The sequence below is a fragment of the Notolepis coatsorum genome (genome assembly GCF_963971535.1).
Source record: "Notolepis coatsorum genome assembly, chromosome: 3".
Lineage (NCBI taxonomy): Eukaryota > Metazoa > Chordata > Actinopteri > Aulopiformes > Paralepididae > Notolepis > Notolepis coatsorum.
Genome location: NC_140167.1, coordinates 211,002,948 through 211,028,136, shown reverse-complemented (window position 1 = coordinate 211,028,136; position 25,189 = coordinate 211,002,948). Strand labels below are relative to the sequence as shown.

Below are 25,189 nucleotides of genomic sequence, written 5' to 3'. Positions count from 1 at the left end.
CCCCCGCCCCCTTTTGCCGCGAACGCGGCAGGCAAGCGGCAGCCGTCCCAAATGAAATCCATCAGTGGAGGAAGCGGCAGCAGTCCCAAATGAAATCCATCAGTGGAGGCTGCATCAGTGGAGGCTGCATCAGTGGAGGACGCAGGCTGCTGACTGATTATGAAATGAATGAATGAAGCACGGAGCATAATGTATAATGTTATTTCGCTTAACATCAGTGGAGGACGCAGGCTGCTGACTGATTATGAAATGAATGAATGAAGCGCGGAGCATAATGTATAATTGAAGCGCGGAGGCGGAGCATAATGTATAATGTTATTTCGCGGAGCATAATGTATAATGTTATTTCGCGAGGCTGCTGACTGAACTAGAAACTGTAACGTTATTATGTTATTTCGCGTTTTTAACAACCAACTACCAGATTCACTCGTCACTGTACATCACTTCTGAAGTATAAACAAACTATACTGCTGTGACGATTTTGAATATCTTAACATGTATTTACGCCCATACAAAACACAACGAGGCATTAACCAACGAGCACCTCTCGAGCACCTCTCAAGAGCACCTGGGGGATGCGCATGCGCGGCCGCGGTCACTCTCTGCCGCGTCTCTCTCTGCCGCGAAGGGCGTGTGCTAGGGCGGTCACGTGGCCGTGTGGCCAATCAGAGAAACGCTGAACGAAAAGCTGAACACAAGTTGGTTGCCTTTAATATTCACGCCGCCGGGTCTGGCTCTTGATCTGCCAATGTTGTGCTCATTTTATGCCTGTCTTTTTGTACTGCTGTGAAGCATTTTGAGCTGCAATTCTTGTATGAAAGGTGCTATACAAACAGTGTATTATTATTATTATTATTAGTGTGGGTGACCTGGCGAAGCCAGGTTGCCACCCACACTGTTGTTCTTGTTACTCTTTTTATTATTCTTTATTCCACCGATTTTGCAAACACCGCTCGTGCCAGAGCGTTCGCGCCCCATACACGTGAAAGGTATCAAAACGAGCGGCTTGCCTATGGCAACACCGGTCTCCGAACTCGTAAAGTTTCACTGCACCGTCTGGCTACGAATCGACTTTAAACGGTAAAATTTCAGAAATGCATGCAATTTAGAGTGCGAGATCCACCGATTTTCCAAACAACACTCGTGCCAGAGCGTTCGCGCCCCATACACGTGAAAGGTATCAAAACGACCGGCTTGCTCCAACTCGATGTACTATTCGAACTCGTAAAGTTTCACCGCACCGTCTGGCTACGAATCGACTTTAAACGGTAAAATTTCGGAAATACAGTGCAATTTAGAGTTTCAAACACTTTGCAACACGTAAGCGTTCGCGCACCATACACGTGAAAGGTATCAAAACGAGCGGCTTGCCTATGGCAACTGCGGTCTTCGAACCCGTAAAAGTTTCACCGCACCGTCTGGCTACGAATCGACTTTAAACGGTAAAATTTCGGTCCCATTGGGAATGCATTGCATTTTAGAGTGTAGCAGCTGAAATAATCTTTTTCCCCCTACCTTGGGTGAATTGCGAGTGTGATCTCAATTTTGGACGTAGAAATAAAACAAACACATCAAAACGATGACACGGCTGTCATCCCGCTCACAAAAGAAAAATAAATGGAATTGGACATTTCTATCTCAACTGACGACCATTTGTTTGAAGGTTCTCCTCCCCATTGACCGCCATGCAATCGCCCTCTAGAAATCACATTTTTCACACTATTTTTTAGCCTTCTGTTCCGATCGCCGAAGGAGTGCCACAATATCGCACGAATGCCACAATATCGCGCACAACCCTTCGCCTACTCGTTGTAGTGCTCATGTGCGCGTCACAACGCTTCATCTCTTATAGTTTTCTTTTAATCAACGTGACAATGCAGTCATGCATCTGCCTCCATAGAAATGCATTGGATAGAAAATATGCAAGTCATAGTGATTGCTTCACCTGTGTGGCTCATGGCTCACTCAGCTGTGTGGCTAGTGGCTGAGCTGCCAATGACATCATCCACTTAACCCATCATTGGCCATCACTGTGTTGCAGTACTGAATTGCTGACAGCGCCCTCTGTCTTGTGGGTTGTGTCATTGTACTCAGTAGGGATATCCTCTTTCATTTTTCATTGGTCCATGTTGACCACCTTTCATTGGTCGATGTTGACCACTCCCCCGATCCTTAGACCACGCCCCCTTAGGCCACACCCCCTCAGTGTATCTCTTGAACCGTTTGTCGTAGAGACTTGTGGATTGTGCCATTGGTCGATGTTGACCACCTTTCATTGGTCGATGTTGACCACTCCCCCTGTTGACCACCTTTCATTGGTCGATGTTGACCACTCCCCCGATCCTTAGACCACGCCCCCTTAGGCCACACCCCCTCAGTGTAACTCTTGAACCGTTTGTCGTAGAGACTTGGGGATTGTGCCATTGGTCGATGTTGACCACCTTTCATTGGTCGATGTTGACCACTCCCCCGATCCTTAGACCACGCCCCCTTAGGCCACACCCCCTCAGTGTATCTCTTGAACCGTTTGTCGTAGAGACTTGCGGATTGTGCCATTGTACTCGGTGTAATAGTGTAATAGTGTGTAATAGTGTGTAATAGTGTAATAGTGTAATAGTGTGTAATAGTGTGTAATAGTGTAATAGTGTAATAGTGTGTAGTAGTGTAATAGTGTGTAATAGTGTAATAGTGTGTAATAGTGTAATAGTGTGTAATAGTGTAATAGTGTGTAATAGTGTGTAATAGTGTAATAGTGTAATAGTGTGTAATAGTGTAATAGTGTGTAATAGTGTGTAATAGTGTAATAGTGTGTAATAGTGTAATAGTGTCTAATAGTGTAATAGTGTGTAATAGTGTAATAGTGTAATAGTGTGTAATAGTGTAATAGTGTAATAGTGTGTAATAGTGTAATAGTGTAATAGTGTGTAATAGTGTAATAGTGTGTAATAGTGTAATAGTGTGTAATAGTGTAATAGTGTGTAATAGTGTAATAGTGTGTAATAGTGTAATAGTGTAATAGTGTGTAATAGTGTAATAGTGTAATAGTGTGTAATAGTGTAATAGTGTAATAGTGTGTAATAGTGTAATAGTGTAATAGTGTGTAATAGTGTACTAGTGTGTAATAGTGTAATAGTGTAATAGTGTGTAATAGTGTAATAGTGTGTAATAGTGTAATAGTGTAATAGTGTGTAATAGTGTAATAGTGTAATAGTGTGTACTAGTGTAATAGTGTGTAATAGTGTAATAGTGTAATAGTGTAATAGTGTGTAATAGTGTAATAGTGTGTAATAGTGTAATAGTGTAATAGTGTGTAATAGTGTAATAGTGTAATAGTGTGTAATAGTGTAATAGTGTAATAGTGTGTAATAGTGTAATAGTGTGTAATAGTGTAATAGTGTGTAATAGTGTGTAATAGTGTAATAGTGTAATAGTGTGTAATAGTGTAATAGTGTGTAATAGTGTAATAGTGTAATAGTGTAATAGTGTGTAATAGTGTAATAGTGTAATAGTGTAATAGTGTGTAATAGTGTAATAGTGTGTAATAGTGTAATAGTGTAATAGTGTGTAATAGTGTAATAGTGTGTAATAGTGTAATAGTGTGTAATAGTGTAATAGTGTAATAGTGTGTAATAGTGTAATAGTGTAATAGTGTGTAATAGTGTAATAGTGTAATAGTGTGTAATAGTGTAATAGTGTGTAATAGTGTAATAGTGTAATAGTGTGTAATAGTGTAATAGTGTGTAATAGTGTAATAGTGTAATAGTGTGTAATAGTGTAATAGTGTAATAGTGTAATAGTGTGTAATAGTGTAATAGTGTAATAGTGTGTAATAGTGTAATAGTGTAATAGTGTAATAGTGTGTAATAGTGTGTAATAGTGTAATAGTGTAATAGTGTGTAATAGTGTAATAGTGTGTAATAGTGTAATAGTGTAATAGTGTGTAATAGTGTAATAGTGTAATAGTGTGTAATAGTGTAATAGTGTAATAGTGTGTAATAGTGTAATAGTGTAATAGTGTGTAATAGTGTAATAGTGTGTAATAGTGTAATAGTGTGTAATAGTGTGTAATAGTGTAATAGTGTAATAGTGTGCAATAGTGTAATAGTGTAATAGTGTGCAATAGTGTAATAGTGTAATAGTGTGTAATAGTGTAATAGTGTAATAGTGTGTAATAGTGTAATAGTGTGTAATAGTGTAATAGTGTGTAATAGTGTAATAGTGTAATAGTGCAATAGTGTGTAATAGTGTAATAGTGTGTAATAGTGTAATAGTGTAATAGTGTGTAATAGTGTAATAGTGTAATAGTGTGTAATAGTGTAATAGTGTGTAATAGTGTAATAGTGTGTAATAGTGTAATAGTGTGTAATAGTGTAATGGTGTGTAATAGTGTAATAGTGTGTAATAGTGTAATAGTGTGTAATAGTGTAATAGTGTAATAGTGTGTAATAGTGTAATAGTGTAATAGTGTGTAATAGTGTAATAGTGTAATAGTGTAATAGTGTGTAATAGTGTAATAGTGTGTAATAGTGTGTAATAGTGTAATAGTGTAATAGTGTGTAATAGTGTAATAGTGTGTAATAGTGTAATAGTGTGTAATAGTGTGTAATAGTGTAATAGTGTGTAATAGTGTAATAGTGTGTAATAGTGTAATAGTGTGTAATAGTGTGTAATAGTGTAATAGTGTGTAATAGTGTAATAGTGTGTAATAGTGTAATAGTGTAATAGTGTGTAATAGTGTGTAATAGTGTAATAGTGTGTAATAGTGTAATAGTGTGTAATAGTGTAATAGTGTGTAATAGTGTGTAATAGTGTGTAATAGTGTGTAATAGTGTGTAATAGTGTGTAATAGTGTAATAGTGTGTAATAGTGTGTAATAGTGTAATAGTGTGTAATAGTGTAATAGTGTGTAATAGTGTAATAGTGTGTAATAGTGTGTAATAGTGTAATATTGTGTAATAGTGTAATAGTGTAATAGTGTTGCGGGTTGTGTCATTGCACTCAGTAGGGATATCCTCTTTGATTGGTCTATGTTGACCACTCCCCCGATCCTTAGGCCGCGCCCCCTTTTTGTATCCTTTGAACCGTTTGTCATAGAGACTCGCGAGAGACCCTCTCCCCCGTTGGCCGGCGGTGCACAGGCGTCACCCACACTTTCACAATTTCCCCCGCGCGGAATTGTCTAGTTATTATTATTATTATTATTATTATTATTATTATTATTATTATTATTATTATTATTATTATTATTATTATTATTATTATTATTATAAATTATTATAGTTTGCTTCATTAATTAAAGGGTGTGAATTTACGTGTTCTCTAGTGCCTTTTGTCCGCTTTAAGGTGGTGGTATAAGTTAAAGGTTGTGGTGTCGACGCGGGCACCTATCTGGGCTAAGCCCCGGATCTCCTACAATCCTAAATTCGCCCCTGATTCAAACACAATTATGCAATTATTGTGAAATGATTGAAAATAATAATTATTTAATGCTTTCTGTGGAATTTGTATTTCTTATTTGTTACACATCTGTTTTAATGATTAATTATATACATTTGAAAGAATGCAGGTCAACATGCAATATATCCCATTGATTGGTATACAATGGGACATACCTTTGATTGATTGATTTATTTATTGAAAACGTTATTAACAGATTGCAGAATGAGTACAGTACAGTACAGCTCAATTACATACAATTGTTAAGGGGATGCAGACCAGAGAAAGACTTCCATCTTGTTTACATCAGGGTCCCCCATTTTCAATTCATCATAACATATATGACACACACGACATACAGATAGACAGTACTGCTACATCTATACATTTATGACATACCAGATTTGCAAATACAGTACTGTTTGTGATACAAAAAGAGTCCAGAAAAGAGAGTATATACACTTGACGTAGAAACTGTTGGAGGAGGTTGGGTAGGTGGGATGGGGTTGGGTGGGTCGGGGGGACAGGGACTGTACATTGGAGGTGGGGGGGGGGGTTGGGTAGGAGGGGTGGGTGTGGGACACTGTACAAGCAAAACTGTACATTGGAATATTGACAAAACCATACTTGGTCATTTACTGTACATTGGAGGGGGTTGATATAGCTATAAACCTGCATTCCTTTGAATATATAATTAATCAATTAAACTTATATTGAAATACACTATATAGCCTATACACCAACACTGAAATGACAGTGGATAAATAAATAAATAAATAAGAACTAAAGCTAATAGCATGGAAATAGACTGCATTAATATTCCATAACAAGTCTTGTGTGCGCCAGTATGGCCTACGTGTCTAATGAACAGTATAGGCTTAATATATTCTAGTTACTTGTTTCATTAGGATTTAGTAGATACTATATATATGCTCTGCCTCTGCCCTACGTACAGTATAAGTACAGACTGTACCTATACTGTACGTAGGGCAGAGCATATAGTATCTACTAAATCCTAATGCACTATATATATCGCCATCGCGATATTTTGACATTTCCTCTAAAGCACTTAAAAACAAAGTAATGGAATAATAAGCCTATACTGCGTTCATTCATTACGCCGTAGGCTACAGTATACTGCACGCGTGTGTGTGTGCGCGCGCGCTGCGGCAGGTGTACCACGAGCTGTACTATATATGATGACAATACATTAATCTAATCTCATTTCGATGGTTCGCGCAAGACTCGCAAAGGCACTTCCGCATCCATTTCCACACAGCTGCGTCATTACTTTGCCTTATAAGGAACTCTGGAGGCGTTGTTTTGTATGCAAATGACCTGAACGGGAATGCGCTTTCGAGTTTAAGACATAATGCCATTCTCCAAGCAGATATCAGATCATATCACAGGTGCGACCGTTTCAGCCACTTAAGACATATTACCAGCACGTTCGGGACTCAGAGTGAACTTGTCATTGATTCTGTCTCAGTCGGTTCCAAGATAAGTCTTCCAAGAGAACTCTTTGAAACATTTTGGAGAATGAGACCCAATGCCTAATCGCCTCTACGAATGGAATGTAGAGGAACACATTTCATTCACAAGTTTTATGTGAATGTATCTGAGAACGTATTTGAACACACCTGACGACCTGCGCTATTGTTATGCAAAGTAGCCAGGTGGGTACTTAGTGAGTTGGCGCATCAGTCGAGTGCAGCGCATTCCTGTGTTCGCATGCTTCTGCTCACAGAGCCGGTTGCACGGCGTGCAACCCCGTCCCATGAGCAACGCACCCCTGCCAGTATCATATAACTATAGGGTTATAGGATAACCTTCGATATCTTCGAAACTCTGCAAAATCACACCAAAACTATCTGGATGGATAGACAGCATTGCGGGTAATAGGAACAAATGTTTTTTTTTGGGGGGGGTGAATTGCCCCTTTAAACATTATTGTTTGTGACCATTGTCTTTCACTTCGAGAACTTTTAACTTTAGACCAATGACAATGACAATGACTACCCCCCCCCCACCCAACCTCCTCCAATGTACAGTTTCTTTGTCAAATGTATATACTCTCTTAGACTCTTCTTGTATCACAAACAGTATACTGTATTTGTAAATCTGGTATGTCATCATCAGGCATGCGTTGTTCATGGGACGGGGTAGCACGGTGTGCAACCTCACTCGCTATTTGCATATCAATAGCTCCGGTCGTCAGGTGTGTTAAATACGTTCTCAGACACATTCACACCTAACCTTGTTGTGAAGACGTGTTACATTCCATTTGTAGAGGCAATTAGGCACTGTCTTTAGTCTGTGCCCAAGCGAGGGGACATTAAATGCGCATTCGCGGGAGCGCGCGCACGCGCCGGGAGCGCGCGTGCACGTGGTGCGTGTCACCCCAGATGATTTCAATAACGCACCACTGGTCATCATAAATGTATAGATGTAGCAGTACTGTCTATCTGTATGTCGTGTGTGTCATATTATGTTATGATGAATTGAAAATGGGGGACCCTGATGTAAACAAGACGAAAGTCTTTCTCTGGTCTGCATGCCCTTAACAATTGTGTGTATAGCTGTACTGTATCTGTATTGTACCCATTCTGCAAAACAAAATGTTCAATCAATCAATCAATCAATCAATCAATCAATCAATCAATCAATCAATCAATCAATCAAACAATGACTACCCTCCTCTCTGGTAACACACGGGGCTGTTTACCATACAGGTATTATTATTGGTGTATTAATTAAGGATTCTTTGGGCCTTCCATACTATTTACCTGGAGGCTCTGTCGGCTGCGCAGTGCAGACGTGCGCAGTATTGATGACAGCAGCGTCGACAACAACTTCCTGGCTCTGAGAGACCTGATTATTATCGCGATATTACCTTTTCTTATGCAGTTCGGCGACAGCCAGGGGCCCAAGCCTTTTGGAATGGGAAACAATAACCGATATTACTCCAACACTGTCTTAGCAAACACCGGTGTGTCGCTGTAGAAATAATAATAACCAGAGAGGCGTCCTCCTCCGAACTTTATTGTTATTATTATGGTCCAAGGAGAGAAAAGCTAAACCTATGGTGAGTTGAAGCAGCATAACGTTGTGTCGTTAGCTAACTTTAGCTTAGCTTAGCTAATCCGTCCAACTCCTAACAGGTCTGACAGCTGACCAGCCAGTGGGAGCTGGTAGCGTTAAGTTAACTACAACTAAACATGCGTAACTAGTTGACTTATATATCGTCTCTAAACTATCTTATCTGGCCATGCGTTCATATTCATAACGTTTTGCCTCTCGTCGTCAACCCAGCACAGCAGCAGTCTGGTGGTTCATGATGAATTGAAAATGGGGGACCCTGATGTAAACAAGACGAAAGTCTTTCTCTGGTCTGCATCCCCTTAACAATTGTGTGTATATTGAGCTGTACTGTACTGTACCCATTCTGCAATCTGATAATAAAGTTTTCAATCAATCAATCAATGATGTGGTGGTGTTTCCAGTAAGGCTAGTACAGGCTATGGTGCTGCTGCTGTCAGCTAGTCGTTGCTTGGTGCAACATGGCTGATTGATTGATTGATTGAAAAGTTTATTAACAGATTGCAGAATGGGTACAGTACAGTACATCTCAATACATACAATTGTTAAGGGGATGCAGACCAGAGAAAGACGTTCGTCTTGTTTACATCAGGGTCCCCCATTTTCAATTCATCAGGACATATATGACATACATGACATACAGATAGACAGTACTGCTACATCTATACATTTATGACATATCAGATTTGCAAATACAGTACTGTTTGTGATACAAAAGTGTCCAGAAAAGGAGTGTATATACATTTGGCGTAGAAACTGTACATTGGAGGAGGTTGGTGGGGTTGGGTGAGGGCTGTACATTGGAGGTGGGGGGGGGGGGGGGGGTTGGGTAGGGGACACACACACATTTTACACTGTACATTGGAATATTGACAAAGCCTTACTTGTTCATTTACTGTACAACTAGGTTAGGACATTTGTAGGGGCCAGTTTCGAATTGCAGTCTCACGTAGGTGTTTTTTGAGAGTGTTTTTGAAGGTGGGTAGTGATTCACATTCCTTTACAGCTTTAGGCAGGGCGTTCCACATTAAACACTAAACAAACAACAACAGTGACAGACAGACACTGGCGTCTCCTAGTGTGTGAATCGAAGTGAGTATAACGTGTCGTGTTGAACGTTAATCGTGTGACGTTATGTGTGCTGTATTGTTGTCGTTTCACATTGTCTGTCTTGTTTGTCTCACAAACAGCCTTTTGACAGATATTTGATTTATTTGATTGGTCTGGGCGGGTAAACGACACCGAGAGGAAGGCAACTAACTAACACACAGGGGGGTTCAATTGGATCTGTTTTGTGTCTAACGTTAGGGGATGAGAGGTCGGTCGGTGCAGCGTTTGCAGCAGTACAGGGCTTAGGAGGAGGATGGCGCAGGCAGGCCCCCAGCTTGACTATCACATCCTGCAGGACCTGAAGCAGCGCTTCCCCGAGATCCCAGAGGGAGTAGTGTCCCAATGTCTTCTGCAGGTGAGCCTCTCTTTCTTTCTCTCTCTCTGTCTTCCTTCCCCCTCTCTTTATCTCTCTCACTCACACACACACACACACACACACACATGATTCTCACACACACGCGCATATGATTCTGCATACATAAAGGGGGGTCATCAGACTTATTGGAGCCATCACTTGAAACAGAAAGCTGTTTTACCTTAGCTTTTACAGTGTTATTGATCTTTGGTAGAACCTTTTGATTGTTTAGCTACGAGGCCATGATGTAAGTCCATGTGCTGCTAGTTGGTACTACTCATGTTCATCTCCTGTGGTCTGTCTGTGTACCACTGGGAGGAACGCAGCTTTTCTTTTCTCTTTTCATTCACATGCATTGATGTGGTCTTGCGAAAACCGTGTCTCAAGCGTTTCCCATACATGGGCTCTAACTTGGGCGCCCCGCCCAGATAGATTAAGATATCTATGATAGCAATAGCTATTCAGCCCTGCTTTCGACATCACACCGCCTGGCCTGGGACCACTCGCGAGTTACGCTGTTTCTGTTTGCAGTGAAAACGCTGTTGTTTATGTGTGAGTCAGTGCCACTTCCACCAACAGTCTTACGTGCGTTAGTTTACAGAGGAGACGTGCTGTGGAGGGATTTTTGCTTGCAGAAGCACCAGCGGCTCCAAGGGAGGAATGGAGCTCTTTCTCCCTCTGTCTCCCAGTGTCTCTCTCTCGCTCTCGCTCTCTCTCTGTACGTTCAATGATTTTAAGTAGCCAAATCTTACACTATAAAAACAAACTGATAGTTGATGATGATAAACTCTCTCTTATAAGTTTCTTATAGGCTACTCTTTTTTTTTTTTACATGGATTAGGCTAATTATATTTAACAATCCTGATGTAGAAAAAGCCTATTTTATTCAAAAGGAACATACAGTACTGATTTGTATTTATTTATATATATATATCTTAAAAAGAAAAGTATAATAATCCTGGAAACCGTGATATTTGCGAGGGCACAATAATTGTACCATTAAAATCTCATATTTGTGACATCCCTAGCGCTGTGACATCACGAGCGTCGTGACATGACATCCCTAGTGTCATCACACGCCGCCGCGCCTGCCATGACCTGACCTGTGGGAAACACATAACACATAAACAAACACAGACAAAGTGGATGCTGCTTATGAAGCAAGTCCTCATGCATATTATGCTAAATGCTTGATTTTTGCAGTGTCTTTTTCAACAAAATTGCAATACAATTTGCTAAGTTTTCTGGGTTTTATGGCAGGGAAAATTAATTGTGAGTCCATGAAAAAAATGCTAATGTTGCTATATTCTTTAGAATTGCCTCACATCAAGAATTCTATGTAGGTTACACACACACACACACACACACACACACACACACACACACACACACACACACACACACACACACACACACACACACACACACACACACACACACACACACACACACACACACACACACACACACACACACACACACACACACACACACACACACACACACACACACACACACACACACACACACACAAGCTGCTCTGCCTGTAACCCCCTCTATACTCCTACAGTACCTCTTCCATTCACCAACACAGACACGCCCACCCCCCCTCTCTCTCCCTTCCTACCTCACACACACACATGGGCCTGCATTCCTGTCTGTCTGTCTCTCTCTATCTCTCTCTCTCTCTCTCTCTCTCTCTCTCTCTCTCTCTCTCTCTCTCTCGATTTCACTAACTCTTTTCCATCAAATGCTCACCTTGGTTCCTGCCACCACCAACTTCCAAGCAGTTCCCTCTTCGCTGTGATTCATTCTGTTGTAGTTGAATGATTTCAGTTCTACTCTCTGCTTATCTCCTTGAAGAGTGACTGTCAAAATTAATATAGTGTCTGTCTTGTGAGGTAAACTCAACTGGCCGTGAGAACCAGACAATTCCTAACAGAGCTTCACCATTTTATGCAATATTGCACGAATTGGTCAAGCTGTCGCAAATAGCCTGTTTGGTTGAAAATGCGTTAATTCTAGCGATCGCAAAATCCTGGAGTGTCTACTTTATAGCTTTTTCCTCTTGCAAGAGGCCTTGTTCTTGTTGTTTCATACATTAGAAGGGTCTACTTTGTCCACGTTCGTTCGTATTTTGGAGTTATCATGTTGAGACTTGGTTGGACTTATATTGTGGCCACTGGCCAGGAACCTATACAATCAAACATTCTACTAAAGTTCAATATTCAGGGATCATACCGATTTGGAAAACCTGGTATTATCATGTAATTCAAAAAATAATTGTGTTTTTCCAGTAGGCTGTCTTAAATACTTTGAAGCTTCGAAGCTTCGTTCGATGGCACAAGCTTTGAACATAAAAAAAAAAAAAAAATATATATATATATATATATATATATATATATATATTATATATATATTAGAGCTGGGCCGTTAACGGTATCGCGCGATAATATAATTAACGTATTAATATATATATATATATATATATATATATTTTTTTACCTTTATTTACCCAGGGTAGGTTCGCTGAGCACAGATGCTCTTTTTCAGGAACGCCCTGCTTCACATTCACACAGTTCCATTCACACCTGGGAGCTGCCCAGTACAACCACAGTTGACACCATTGGCCACTGAGCAACTCCACTGGAGCAGTTGATTCAAGCCATGTCACATAGTTCAAGTTTGAAATGATTCTTTCTGTTTTGCTCCTGAGAGTGTGCTAGATACTGTACTGTACTGGTAATATTATTTATTTGTGTTAACTTCTGAATAAAACAACTTATTAAACACAAGTACATCTTATTGAACATTATTTTGATATTTCATTACCAATTATCATAGCAAAACAGCTTTTTCAAACAGTCTGTAATGCATTTTGGAAACGGGAGATGGGCTCATGGTGTAATGGGCCACCTGGCCTGAGAAACATAAGGAGGAAAGAAAAAGTAAGGACTTACTTCTGGTCATTATTTGGGTAGAACACACATATTTTGAATGCCTTCGGCAGGTTTTTTTCTTTTTTTTTGAGCCATTTTAACACTTTGGTTGCCTAAGGTTAAATTAATGATATACCATAGATTGCCAGCGCTATTTGTCTATGGAGAAAGTCCCCTTCTTTGCAGGGCTATAACTTTTTAAATTCTATTGCTACATTGCCATTATTAGGGCCCATTCAAAGTCCTATATGTATTGTTCATTGTGTAGCAACGTTAAACTTTTTCATTCACATATTCATAGTAAAGTATGGTCTAATGTATAAGTATGTTTTCATCTCTTTCTGCAGCTTTCTCCAGAACGTGATATATAGCCCCAAATGCATTATATTGATGATGAAATACAGTTTGATGGCAATCAGCGCGATATAAAAAATTCCAACTAGACGTACTTCTAGAAGTTACTACACGTCATCTGATGTTGACCGGATGGGCGAGGGGGCGTTTATAATTCCGTGGGCAGCGTTATACCAATCATCTAATGTGGGTCAAATGTTGATAATATCAGTTATTATCGAAGACGGTAACGTTACACGCTGAAACTCACCCCAGTCTCCGCGCGCCGTTGGGCGATCATCGTCGAGTAGACATTTTATCATTATGGGATATATTATTACCCGGTCCATCTCCAGCTTGTATAATGGTATATACGTCCAAATCATGTTGTTTATCGAGTTATTGGCAATCGATCGCTATGTAGAGTGACGAGCTAGAGTCACGGGACATGTACCGAGTGGCCGGAAGCAATACGGACGTCTAGCAAAACCTCTAGTGCGCTTCCTGTTAAGCGCTTGCGCCGATCGGCCACCAGATGGCGCTCCTGAACCGCCAGAGAGCTCAGTGGGTCCTGCTGGTGGATCTCAGGCCAGCGGAGGGACATTATGAATCCGATCGCAGATTTTTGAAATATTGATATAAAGACGACGTACAGCGTCCCCCGGCAACTTTAGCATGGCCAGCAAAGACGTCTAAAGACGGCTCCCGGCACCCAAAGTGTTAATCTAGATTAATCTAGATTAAAAAGATTAATCTATGCCCACCTCTAATATATATATATATTAATTCTTTTTAATAATTCTTAATTTTTTGTTAACATGTCGACGAAGAAGCGAAGCAATGCCGTTTGTTATTTAAGACTATGTCGGACAGATTTGTGTTCATTGTGCTTCTTTTTTAAAGTGTCCCGACCCATATAAAAATATGTCTTAATAAAACGTGCTTAATTAAGTCAAATTCTGCCTTTGTCTCTATCAACTACATATAAATATTTATATAATTGTTTGCTTGATAGACGAAGGTTGCAACATAATTATGTAATGTCATGTCGTTGGCTGTGAGAACAGCCCCACTGCACTAGTGGTCTGCAAGGGCCTTGAAATAAAGCCCGAGCCCTGCCCGAGCCCTTGAACTTCAGGCCCTGCCCGAAAATAAGCCCGACTGTAAATAATATTTTAAGCCCTAGCCCGCGTGAAAACCAGAAAAAAATTATTATTATTATTATTATTATTATTATTATTATTATTATTATTATTATTATTATTATTATTAAAATATACTTTTTTTTGTATTTGTTTTAAATATTCGAAACACGGTTTTATATGAACGTAATAAATAAACAAAACTAAGAAGCATTTACATAGCCTGTTTCGCAATGCCGTCTCTCCCAGGCTCGCTTATATAGACTGACTCACACTGTCACACATCAGCCTCGTAAAACGTATTGCTATAGAATCTTCTTTGACACACGCACACACACACACACACGACACACAATAGCCTACTCAGTCAAACAAACAAACAGAAAACAGAAATCAGATTTCGAGCAGAGCAACTTAATGAAAATCACAACAAAACAAGTAGCAGTCGCGACCCAGCAAATAGTAAACATCACTCACCAGACGTCAGCAACGCGTTGAACACCGTTAACAAAACCGGCTACATACATCCCAAGAACAAATTAAAACGTTCGCCAACTGGCTATATTCCAACACAACCAATCGAGTTGAACTTGTCCCCTGAGTTCTCTCTGCGCGCTGCAGTAATTACATCCAAATGTTTCTCTGGCGCAAAAGAGAAAGCGAATCTTAAAACGAAGGTTATCATATAACCCTAGTTATATGAAAAAAATAAAAACGGCGGTGCCCGGGCCGCCTGTACCCGTTCCGCAACAGTAAGTTACTTCCGGGGTAGGCCTGATTGGCCCCGACAGGCACGTGACGCGGCAAACTCAGGACGCGCAACGAGGCTGCTGAGAGCTGTCGCGCGGAAATAGGCTGTCTATTGCCATTCTCTAACACAAACTCTAACCTTAACCAGCTCCTTAACAGCGCCTAAACTTAACCGTTCTAACCTTAACCAACTCCGAAACAATGCCTAACCTTAACCTTAACCTTAACCATGCCTAACCTTAACCATAGAAAGAATATTGCCATTCTCTAAGACAGTGGTTCCCAACCTTTTTCCCCCCAGGGACCCCCAAACATCTCTGATGAAATTCGCGGACCCCCTCCTAATAAGATACCATAAAATACTTTTTTTTTTTTTTTTTTTAATAACAAACTGCTTATACACAGGCATATGCATCACAATTAGACCCACTATGCTTCTTTGACTTGTGCCTTCAATCAACAAATCTCATCTTGCACCATATGCATTTCAAAATGTTTGGCCAATATTCAAATGCTGTATTCATCCTCTCAAATCAGGCCCTAATGGTGAACGGTTTGCATTTATGGAACAAATCAATGCAACAAATTAAACTAAATATGAGACAGGAAATTCCAATCAGTAGCAGAGAGAATCTGTCCTAGCTGGGTTTAATACCTTTTTTTTGTCATTTTAATAACAAACTGCTTATACACAGGCATATGCATCACAATTAGACCCACTATGCTTCTTTAACTTGTGCCTTCAATCAACAAATCTCATCTTGCACCATATGCATTTCAAAATGTTTGGCCAATATTCAAATCCTGTATTCATCCTCTCAAATCAGTCCCTAATGGTGAACGGTTTGCATTTATGGAACAAATCAATGCAACAAATTAAACTAAATATGAGACAGGAAATTCCAATCAGTAGCAGAGAGAATCTGTCCTAGCTGGGTTTAATACCTTTTTTTTGTCATTTTAATAACAAACTGCTTATACACAGGCATATGCATCATAATTAGACCCACTATGCTTCTTTGACTTGTGCCTTCAATCAACAAATCTAATCTTGCACCATATGTATTTCAAAATTTTGGCCAATATTCAAATCCTGTATTCATCCTCTCAAATCGGGCCCTAATGGTGAACGGTTTGCATTTATGTTGAATGAAGTAAGAATCCACTGCAGTAAAAATATCCTCACCTCGAGTGGTGGTAGTAAGGTTGACTGACATGAGAATGTCCTGCTTCAGATCCTCATTTTCAATATATTGCACATAAACGATGAGCATAGCCTCGTCTGCGACAGTTGTAGTTTCATCAAGTTGTATGGCAAATGGACCCTTTCTAAGCTTTTCTGACAGCTGCTGCTCGCAATCACTTGACATCTTATCAATATTCGGTCTTTCACTACATTGTTCGAGAGTGGTACTGATTTTAGTTTATCCGCCACCTGTGGGCCGCACAGTTTCTAAACCATTTTGATGCAGGCTGGTTTGATGAGCTGCTCGCCAATATTGTGCGGTTTCTTTGCTTTTGCAATTAAAAGCGAACACTCAAAGGAGGCTTCGGTAGCCTTCTGTAAATCACTGCCACCCCTGCTCCACGCTACTCTAACATCAACAGGCTTGTTCGCCTTGAGAGACTGTTCTTTCCTCCGAAAAAAGTCTGGATCCTTCCCAACGGTTTCTGGGTGCTTAGACGCCTGATGTCTCTTCAGCTTGCTGGGCTTCAGGCTCGAGTTTGCCAACTTTTCTCCACAAATCACACACTCAGGTCGTTTGTCTGGTCCCTCAGTGAAGCCCATGGTGATGTAATTTTCGCGATTGCTGTAGGTCCTAACTTTTTTTGCAGATGAGCTGCCGTCATCTCCTTTTCGTTTGTCACACATTTTCGCCTCTGGCGGCTGACTGCAGACGAGCCGAGAAAGTTAACTAGCGTGCTAGGCTAGCTACAGAAAGTGATACAGTCAACTGATTCGCGTTTTAGCGGCTACCCGGTAGCCTACTGTTAACGTTCAAAAATCATGTCTAGATGTTTATTTATTTATCTTTATTTTTTATTGTAGTGGAGAGACTATTCATGCTTCTGATGATAAAAATATGCCAATTAAAAAAAAAAAAAAAAATTATTTTTTTTAAAAAGACCTCAAATCATCTGTGGTCTGGCGGACCCCCTGCGCCCCCTGGCGGACCCCAGGGGGTCCGCGGACCCCAGGTTGGGAATCACTGCTCTAAGACAAACTCTAACCTTAACCAGCTCCTTAACAGCGCCTAAACTTAACCGTTCTAACCTTAACCAACTCCGAAACAATGCCTAACCTTAACCTTAACCTTAACCATGCCTAACCTTAACCGGCGAAAGAATACATGTTAAAAAAAAAATCACGTTAAAAAAAAAATATTTGATGGGATTCGAACTCGTCAACAACGGACCGCAGGACCGCTGCTCTGCCAGGTGAGCTGAAGCGCCGAATGAAAATCATGGCGGATTTGGGCAATTACATAATTCCGCAAGCTCTGCCGCTCCGCTCCGCGGAGCGTGCCGCGCGGCAGAGAAAGTTGCGCGTCACGTGCCTGTCGGGGCCAATCAGGCCTACCCCGGAAGTAACTTACTGTTGCGGATAAGCTATAAGCGCCCGGGCCCGGCCGAGCCCGAATTATTTATTAAAAAAAAAGCCCTACCCAGCCCGAACCCGCCGGGCCGGGCCGGGCCCCGTCGGGCCTGGGCAAGGTTGCAGTGCACTACACTGCACCCAGGCAGCGCAGCCGAGTGAAACCTTGTTTCATTTCATTTCATTTCAAACCTTTATTTATACTCGTGAAAGCACTGAGGTTTCCCTCATTTACACTGATAACGAGTTAACAAAGGACACAAATATCATAACAGTTAATAATTACAATGAATTACAATTACTACAATGATGGATTAAAAACAATTACATGATTCAGTACATAGGTCAAGTGCAATGCCTTTAAACTCCATGAATGACGGGAATGTTCCGAGCTTTAGAGTCTTTTGCAGGGTATTCCATGTGTATGGAGCATCGTAGCATAAGGCAGATTTTCCAAGCTCAGTTGGCTGCGTCACAGTCACGAAAGGGGCTACTTAATTAATTAATACAATCCACTTTATTTATAGAGCACATTTAAAAACAACAAAGTTTACCAAAGTGCTGTACAAGTCCCACAACATAAGATAAAAAAAAAAAAAAAAACGTTATTTTTTTCCGAAGCTTCGAATTAAAATCGAAGCTCGGCCCGGAAGCTTCGATTGCCAAAATAAGCTTCGAAGGTCAGGCTTGGATACATTATAGTAAAATTATACATTTTTGATGTGATGCGTCCAAAAAGTTCGATAATAAATGTCAGGTCTGACTGCTGATGTACAGTATCTAGTTGCAATCTTCTGGTCACATAATTCTACAATGATAGTAGCTTGACATTCAAAATGTAGCATTTGAAGTATATTTAGCACTGACGCGTCTTGGTCATGGAATAGTCCAACTATATATCATGGAATAGTCATGGAGAGTCACACAACTTGATTTGGAAACAAGTGTATGAATCCTATTTATTTAACCGGGCAGTCCAAGGTTCTGTGTGAAGCAGACTCCCCTCCCCTGGAACAGTCCCACTGCTCTGAGCTGGCTGTCTGTGTCTGACTGTGTCTTCCAATGTACAGTTTCTACGTCAAATGTATATACTCCCTTTTCTTCACTCCTTCTGTATCACAAACAGTACTGTATTTGCAAATCTGGTATGTCATAAATGTATAGATGTAGCAGTACTGACTATCAGTATGTCATGTATGTCATATATGTCCTGATGAATTGAAAATGGGGGACCCTGATGTAAACAAGACGAAAGTCTTTCTCTGGTCTGCATCCCCTTAACAATTGTGTGTATTGAGCTGTACTGTATTGTACCCATTCTGCAATCTGTTAATAAAGTTTTCAATCAATCAATCAATCAATCAATCAAACTTTGTTTTATCTCCTGCCATCTGTCTCAGAACAACAACAACCTGGATCTCTGCTGCCATCTGCTGACGCAGGAGAGCAACCGCTACCTCTACGGGGAGTTCCACCACAGTCCGGAGGAGGTGCGCCTCAACCGTAACCACATGCTGCACATCAGCCTGGGCTACCTGCCGGCAGACACGGGCAAGGCCAACGGAGGAGGAGCAGAGCGCCCCCTGGTGCACAGCTCCAGCGACGGTCACATCGAGCCGCAGCGCGGCGGCGGCACCTTCCCCGAGACGCTCTCCGCTCCGGCCACCATGGCGCCCTCCCCCGGCTACAACCCCTTCTTCATGAACGACCAGGGCCGCTCGGCCGGCACGCCCACCCCTCCGCCCGCCATGCAGGGCATGTCCCCCACCTACTCCCCCGTCCCCCGCTACACCATGAACCCCCTAACGGTCACCCTGCCCCAGAGCCTGCCCAACGCCCCGCAGGCCTTGCAGATCCCCCCTGGGCACTACGCCAACAACGCCAACAACGCCACCCTCTACATACGGCCCTCTCCCTCCCAGAGTCCGCAGCCCCCCCCCTGGCCCTCGTCCGGGACGCCGCTGTACCAGCAGCAGCATCAGCAGTCGCCCTACGCCACCCCCACCTACGGCTCTCCCTATAGCTCCCCGCAGCATCAGGTCCAGCACCAGCCACAGGCCCAGCACCCACATCAGCCCCAGCACCAGCCCCAGCACCAGCACCCGCAGACCTCCCACGTCTTCCTGCCCATCAGCCCCCCGTCCCTCCCCAGCATGCCCTACCACCAGCACCACCCCCAGCAGCAGCAGCAGCAGCCGCCCGTCTACCGGCCCTACCTCTCCAAGAGCGCGCTCAACAAGAACCAGATCGAGATCAAGCTGGAGGGCCCGCGGCCACGCAGCAGCTCCCCCGTGCACGGCCCTCACCCCCAGGGGGCGCTCTACATGGCCACCAGTCCGTCGCCCGGCTCGCCCTCCAGGGGCCTCGTGGGTCTGAGCGGGCCCTCGGGGCCCCCCCCCGTGGCCTTCCACCCGGGCATGTACCTGCACCAGCAGCAGGGGGGCCCCGCCCAGCGCCCCCACCGCCCGGCCGCCTCCTCCTCCCCGCAGCCGGGCCAGCAGGCGGGCTACACCTTCAAGATCAAGGTGTCCCCGGGGGGGGGCCAGGCCCAGAGGCCCCTGGGCTCCTCGCCGCCCCCCGTGGCCGAGGCGGAGTCCCTCCTCAACATCGTGGACCAGGGGGAGCACGACGCCGCCCCCCCGCCCATCCTGCCCATCTCCGCCCTGCCGGGGAATGTTGCCAGCCAGCTGCAGCGCATGCCCCGCCGCTCCAGCTCAGGCTCCGACGACTACGCCTACACCCAGGGTAGGGACTCTCTCTCTCTCTCTCTCTCTCTCTCTCTCTCTGTCTCGCTCTCTCTGTCTCGCTCTCTCTCTCTCTCTGTCTCTCTCTGTCTCTCTCTGTCTCTCTCTGTCTCTCTCTCTCTCTGTCTCTCTCTGTCTCTGTCTCTCTCTCTCTGTGTGTGTAGGGACTCTCTCTGTGTGTGTGTAGGGACTCTCTCTCTCTGTGTGTGTGTAGGGACTCTCTCTCTCGCTCTCTCTCTCTGTCTCTGTCTCTCTCTCTCTGTGTGTGTAGGGACTCTCTCTGTGTGTGTGTAGGGACTCTCTCTCTCTGTGTGTGTGTAGGGACTCTCTCTCTCGCTCTATCTCTCTGTCTCGCTCTGTCTCTGTCTCTCTCTCTCTCTGTGTGTAGGGACTCTCTCTCTGTGTGTGTGTAGGGACTCTCTCTCTCTGTGTGTGTGTAGGGACTCTCTCTCTCTGTGTGTGTGTAGGGACTCTCTCTCTCTCGCTCTCTCTCTCTGTCTCGCTCTCTGTCGCTCTCTCTCTCTCTCTCTCTCTCTCTCTCTCTCTCTCTCTGTCTCTCTCTGTCTCTCTCTCTGTGTGTGTAGGGACTCTCTCTCTCTCTCTCTCTCTCTCTCTCTGTGTGTGTAGGGACTCTCTCGCTCTGTGTGTGTGTGTGTGTGTGTGTGTGTGTGTGTGTGTGTGTGTGTGTGTGTGTGTGTGTGTGTGTGTGTGTGTGTGTGTGTGTGTGTGTGTGTGTGTGTGTGTGTGTGTGTGTGTGTGTGTGTGTGTGTGTGTGTGTGTGTGTGTGTGTGTGTGTGTGTGTGCGTGCAATATCTCTCTCTCTCTGTGTGACATTAAAGCTATTGGGCTTGGGAAGCTAGGTAGCTACTAGCTAGACAGTCACCATCATTGGAGCATCATAGAGAAACGGGTAAATCATACAAAACCCAGAGAAAGAAAGAAGGGTCAATGTTCCTGGGATTTACTGTGGCGGTACCCCCCCCCCCCCCCCCCCCCCCCCCTTGTGGCTGCTCAGTCCAGAAATGTTACGTTAGCTTGCCAAGTCAGATTTCCCCTCACATAGAGCTCTACAGTAGGACTGTTACAACCCCAGTATGTCTAGGGGAAGGGGTGAATAACATAAAAGATGATTGTGTTGTAATTAGTGATAAATGAACCAAAGGATAAATAATTCAATGCCCACAACAAGTTTAGTTTAAAGAAAGTAATATATTGTGCCTTTTATATATACAAACAAAACAGACTAATAGACAATGACAATGGTGGATTTGATACACACAACCAAAGGGGAAAGGGGGGGGGGAGAAGGGAAAAGGAGCTTGAATGATGCCAAAGGAATAAACTAAGTAAAACAAAACACAACTAACTCAGTAAGGAATATCTTGTCTACCTATATACAAACACAAAGGTCAAATAAAACCTACTACTCACTACCTACACTGACTAACCAAACGTTATGTTCAAAACCTACAATGAGTGGCATCACTCCTTACCTAGTGTGTCTAGACAATATTACCACTACGTGTAGCACCAAATGTGTTGGGCCCCTTACCTGCTCCAATTCCCAACCCACACACACACATACACGTGTACCAAGTTGGCTAAATATATCAGAATCAAACATTCGACCAACAGCATATAGACAAAAAGAAGGGGGGAAACAGGAAGTGCCACATGGGTTTTAAAACAAGAGGAGGGCTTCCGATTGGTCAACTGGTGATTTGCTTGATGGCTGGGATGACTGGCTGGTTTCCAATTAGTGTCCTGATGAAGGACAGGAACCTGGATCAGAGTATAGCAGGTGGAGGGTAGAGAGAGAGAGAGAGAGAGAGAGAGAGAGAGAGAGAGAGAGAGAGAGAGAGAGAGAGAGAGAGAGAGAGAGAGAGAACAAAAGTACAAACAGCCACATGCTGGAACGTAACACCCCCGTACACAAAAACAAACCCATTACCCAAAAAATAAAAAGAGTGCGGTTGGTACAACAACCACTCGGGTCGATTATGACGATTCGACAGCAACCGGGAACCAGTCGACTGCTAACGAAAAATGAGTCGACAGAACGAGTCGACAGAAACAGGGAACGAGTCGACGGCAAACGGAACAAGTCGACAGCAACAGAGAACGAGTTGACGGCAACAGAGAACGAGTTGACGGCAACAGAGAACGAGTTGACGGCAACAGAAAACGAGTAGACAGAAACAGAGAACGAGTCGACAGCAACAGAGAACTAGTCAGCGGCAACAGAAAACTAGTCAGCGGCAACAGATAACGAGTCGACAGCAACAGAAAAAGAAAGGTAACCCAAACAGTAGACACTGGAGCAAACACACTATTGTTTAGTGGTTTGTCATGAACATCATCAGTAACACCAGAAGCAATCACCTGAACTGAAGCAACTGAGGTGGTTGCTTTTTCCCTCTACCTCCTCTGGCTGAGGGTTCCCGCTAAGGTGATACAACTTCAACATGTTAACATGGCAAATACGAGTCTTGCGCTTGCGGTCAGGGGTACTTATCAAAAGGCCTACAACCTTTTCACGAGTCACAGGTAACTGAGGAATACAGCCACTCTTGGTCTGGTCTGTAGAGTTTGGGTGACCTTTGGTCTCTTCCAGTGGTGGGCACCTGGAGACATCAGGGCTAACAGTTAGAATATCATCACTAACAAACAAGGATGTTACCACAGAGTCAGCCAGATTAACCACATCACCCATTTCTTCCCCTTTTCGTAACTGAGCGTGGATGTCCACGCAGGCAGGGAAGGCCTCAGGGAATAACTGACCAAGGTCTAACACAGGACACTGTTCTGGCTGATCCAATACTTCTAGCACTGGCATCACTTTTCCTCCAGCTATGTCATTACCCATAATGAAGGCAACACCTTCGATTGGCAATGCATGACGCACAGCAATATCAAAGAACCCAGAAGCCAAAGCTGACTGGACGTGGACCTTATGCAATGGCACAGGAATGAAACCCATTTCAATTCCCTGCACTATAACACTAGAGCCACAGGACGTTTGGTCAGAAAAGGGCAGAACGTTAGCAAGCAGGAAGGACTGCTTAGCACCAGTATCCCTTAGGATATGAACAGACTTCTGATCACTCGGATTTCCAGTGAGCGAAATTAACCCATCAAAAATGAATGGCTTAAAACTAGGATCCGGTTCGGTGGGCTGACCTGAGGCAGACGGCCTAATTATCTTAACAAAGCCTACCCCTTTTGTTTGGCATGAACTCTGACCTTGCTGTTGTTTACGTTTTAAGAATGTGGCAGTCAGCGATGAGATGCCCAGTCTTATGGCAGTAATAACATTCACGGTCGGTTTTTGAGTGGGCAGGTGGCAGTGTCATGTGGATTGATTGCGACACAGGGCCTTCAGGAAGTGACCCTGCAAACCTATCACTACGGGATGGTGTAAAGACAGTTTTGTGAATAAGCGTGAACTCATCCGCAAACACTGCAGCCTGTGACAAAGAAGTTACCTTCTGCTCATTTAAGTAGACCACAATGCGTTCAGACACACAATTCTTAAATTCCTCCAACAGCATCAGTTCTCTAAGAGAGTTGTAGTCCGTAGACTTGTTAGCACTACACCACTTGTCAAATAGAGTTCCCTTCTCTCTGCCGAACTCAACAAATGTCTGACTTGAGGACTTCTTGTGATTCCTGAATCGTTGCCTATAGGCCTCTGGCACCAACTCATATGCACGGAGAACAACAGACTTCACAATGTCATATTGCAATGAATCATCAATGGACAGAGAAGAAATCACCTCCTGAGCTTTTCCACTCAGTTTACACTGTAACAATAGAGGCCATGCCTCCTTCGGCCACTGAAGGGATGTAGCAATACGCTCAAATGCACTGAAGTAGGCATCTACTTCGGTCTCCCGAAAAGGTGGAACCAGAGATATATTTTTACTTATGTCAAATGACCTAGACAGAATTGATTGAGATGAAGATTGTGCCATCGGAGACTGGAAACCATCTCTTGCATTTTCCAACTCCAGCTGTCGTATTTTAACAGCCGTTTCAGCCTCGATTTCCAGCTTGCGTACTGCTAGCCTGAAATCAATTTGTCGTGCCTCAGCCTTCTCTTGAGCTTCCATGTGAAGCCGAGTCAAGCGAATTTTCATTCGTGCATCAACCACTGAACTGGTTGAGCTAGGAGAGAGCGGGTCAAAGCGCGGTAAGGTAGCATGTGGTTTCACCTCTGCCTTCGCACCCAAGCCAACTGGTGACTTTTGTTGCTCCTCCTGCAACAAAGGAGAACTAACTTCTGTAGTCCCCTCTTCCTCCAAGGCACTAGAACCAGGCTGCTCTGGCAACACAAGTATCTCCATCTCCACCAATTTGTCCAACACCATAGACCTAATCTCTTCCTTGATATCTGGAGACCATAGTGCTTGCCTATCAGTAACAAATCATCCTTTCGGCACTTAACAAAAATTTCAACAGAGGGATTCTGAACAAACTGATCTATGGTAAACTGTGCCATGTCAGCAGTGGACAGCAACAGTACACCAATTACAAAATACCAATAACAGTAGGAAAGAATTAATTATGTGGATCATCACCACAAACAATCATCAAAACCAGGAACCCTTTACAGGAGATCCCGGACTGAGCCCCCATTTTATGTTACAACCCCAGTATGTCTAGGGGAAGGGGTGAATAACATA

The 25,189-nt window shown here is 43.2% G+C and overlaps 1 protein-coding gene across 1 annotated transcript in view; it reads left to right on the top strand.

Annotated features, from left to right (window-relative positions):
• Positions 1-8,353: 8,353 nt before the first annotated feature.
• The window catches only part of tab3 (TGF-beta activated kinase 1 (MAP3K7) binding protein 3), a 97,258-nt gene continuing 80,422 nt past the window's right edge, over positions 8,354-25,189 (top strand). The window contains exons 1-3 of the mRNA XM_084310908.1: positions 8,354-8,521; positions 9,844-10,000; positions 19,161-20,505. Coding sequence (XP_084167034.1) covers positions 9,899-10,000; positions 19,161-20,505 — 1,447 coding nt within the window. The 5' untranslated portion in view covers positions 8,354-8,521; positions 9,844-9,898. The remainder of the gene's footprint in view (positions 8,522-9,843; positions 10,001-19,160; positions 20,506-25,189) is intronic.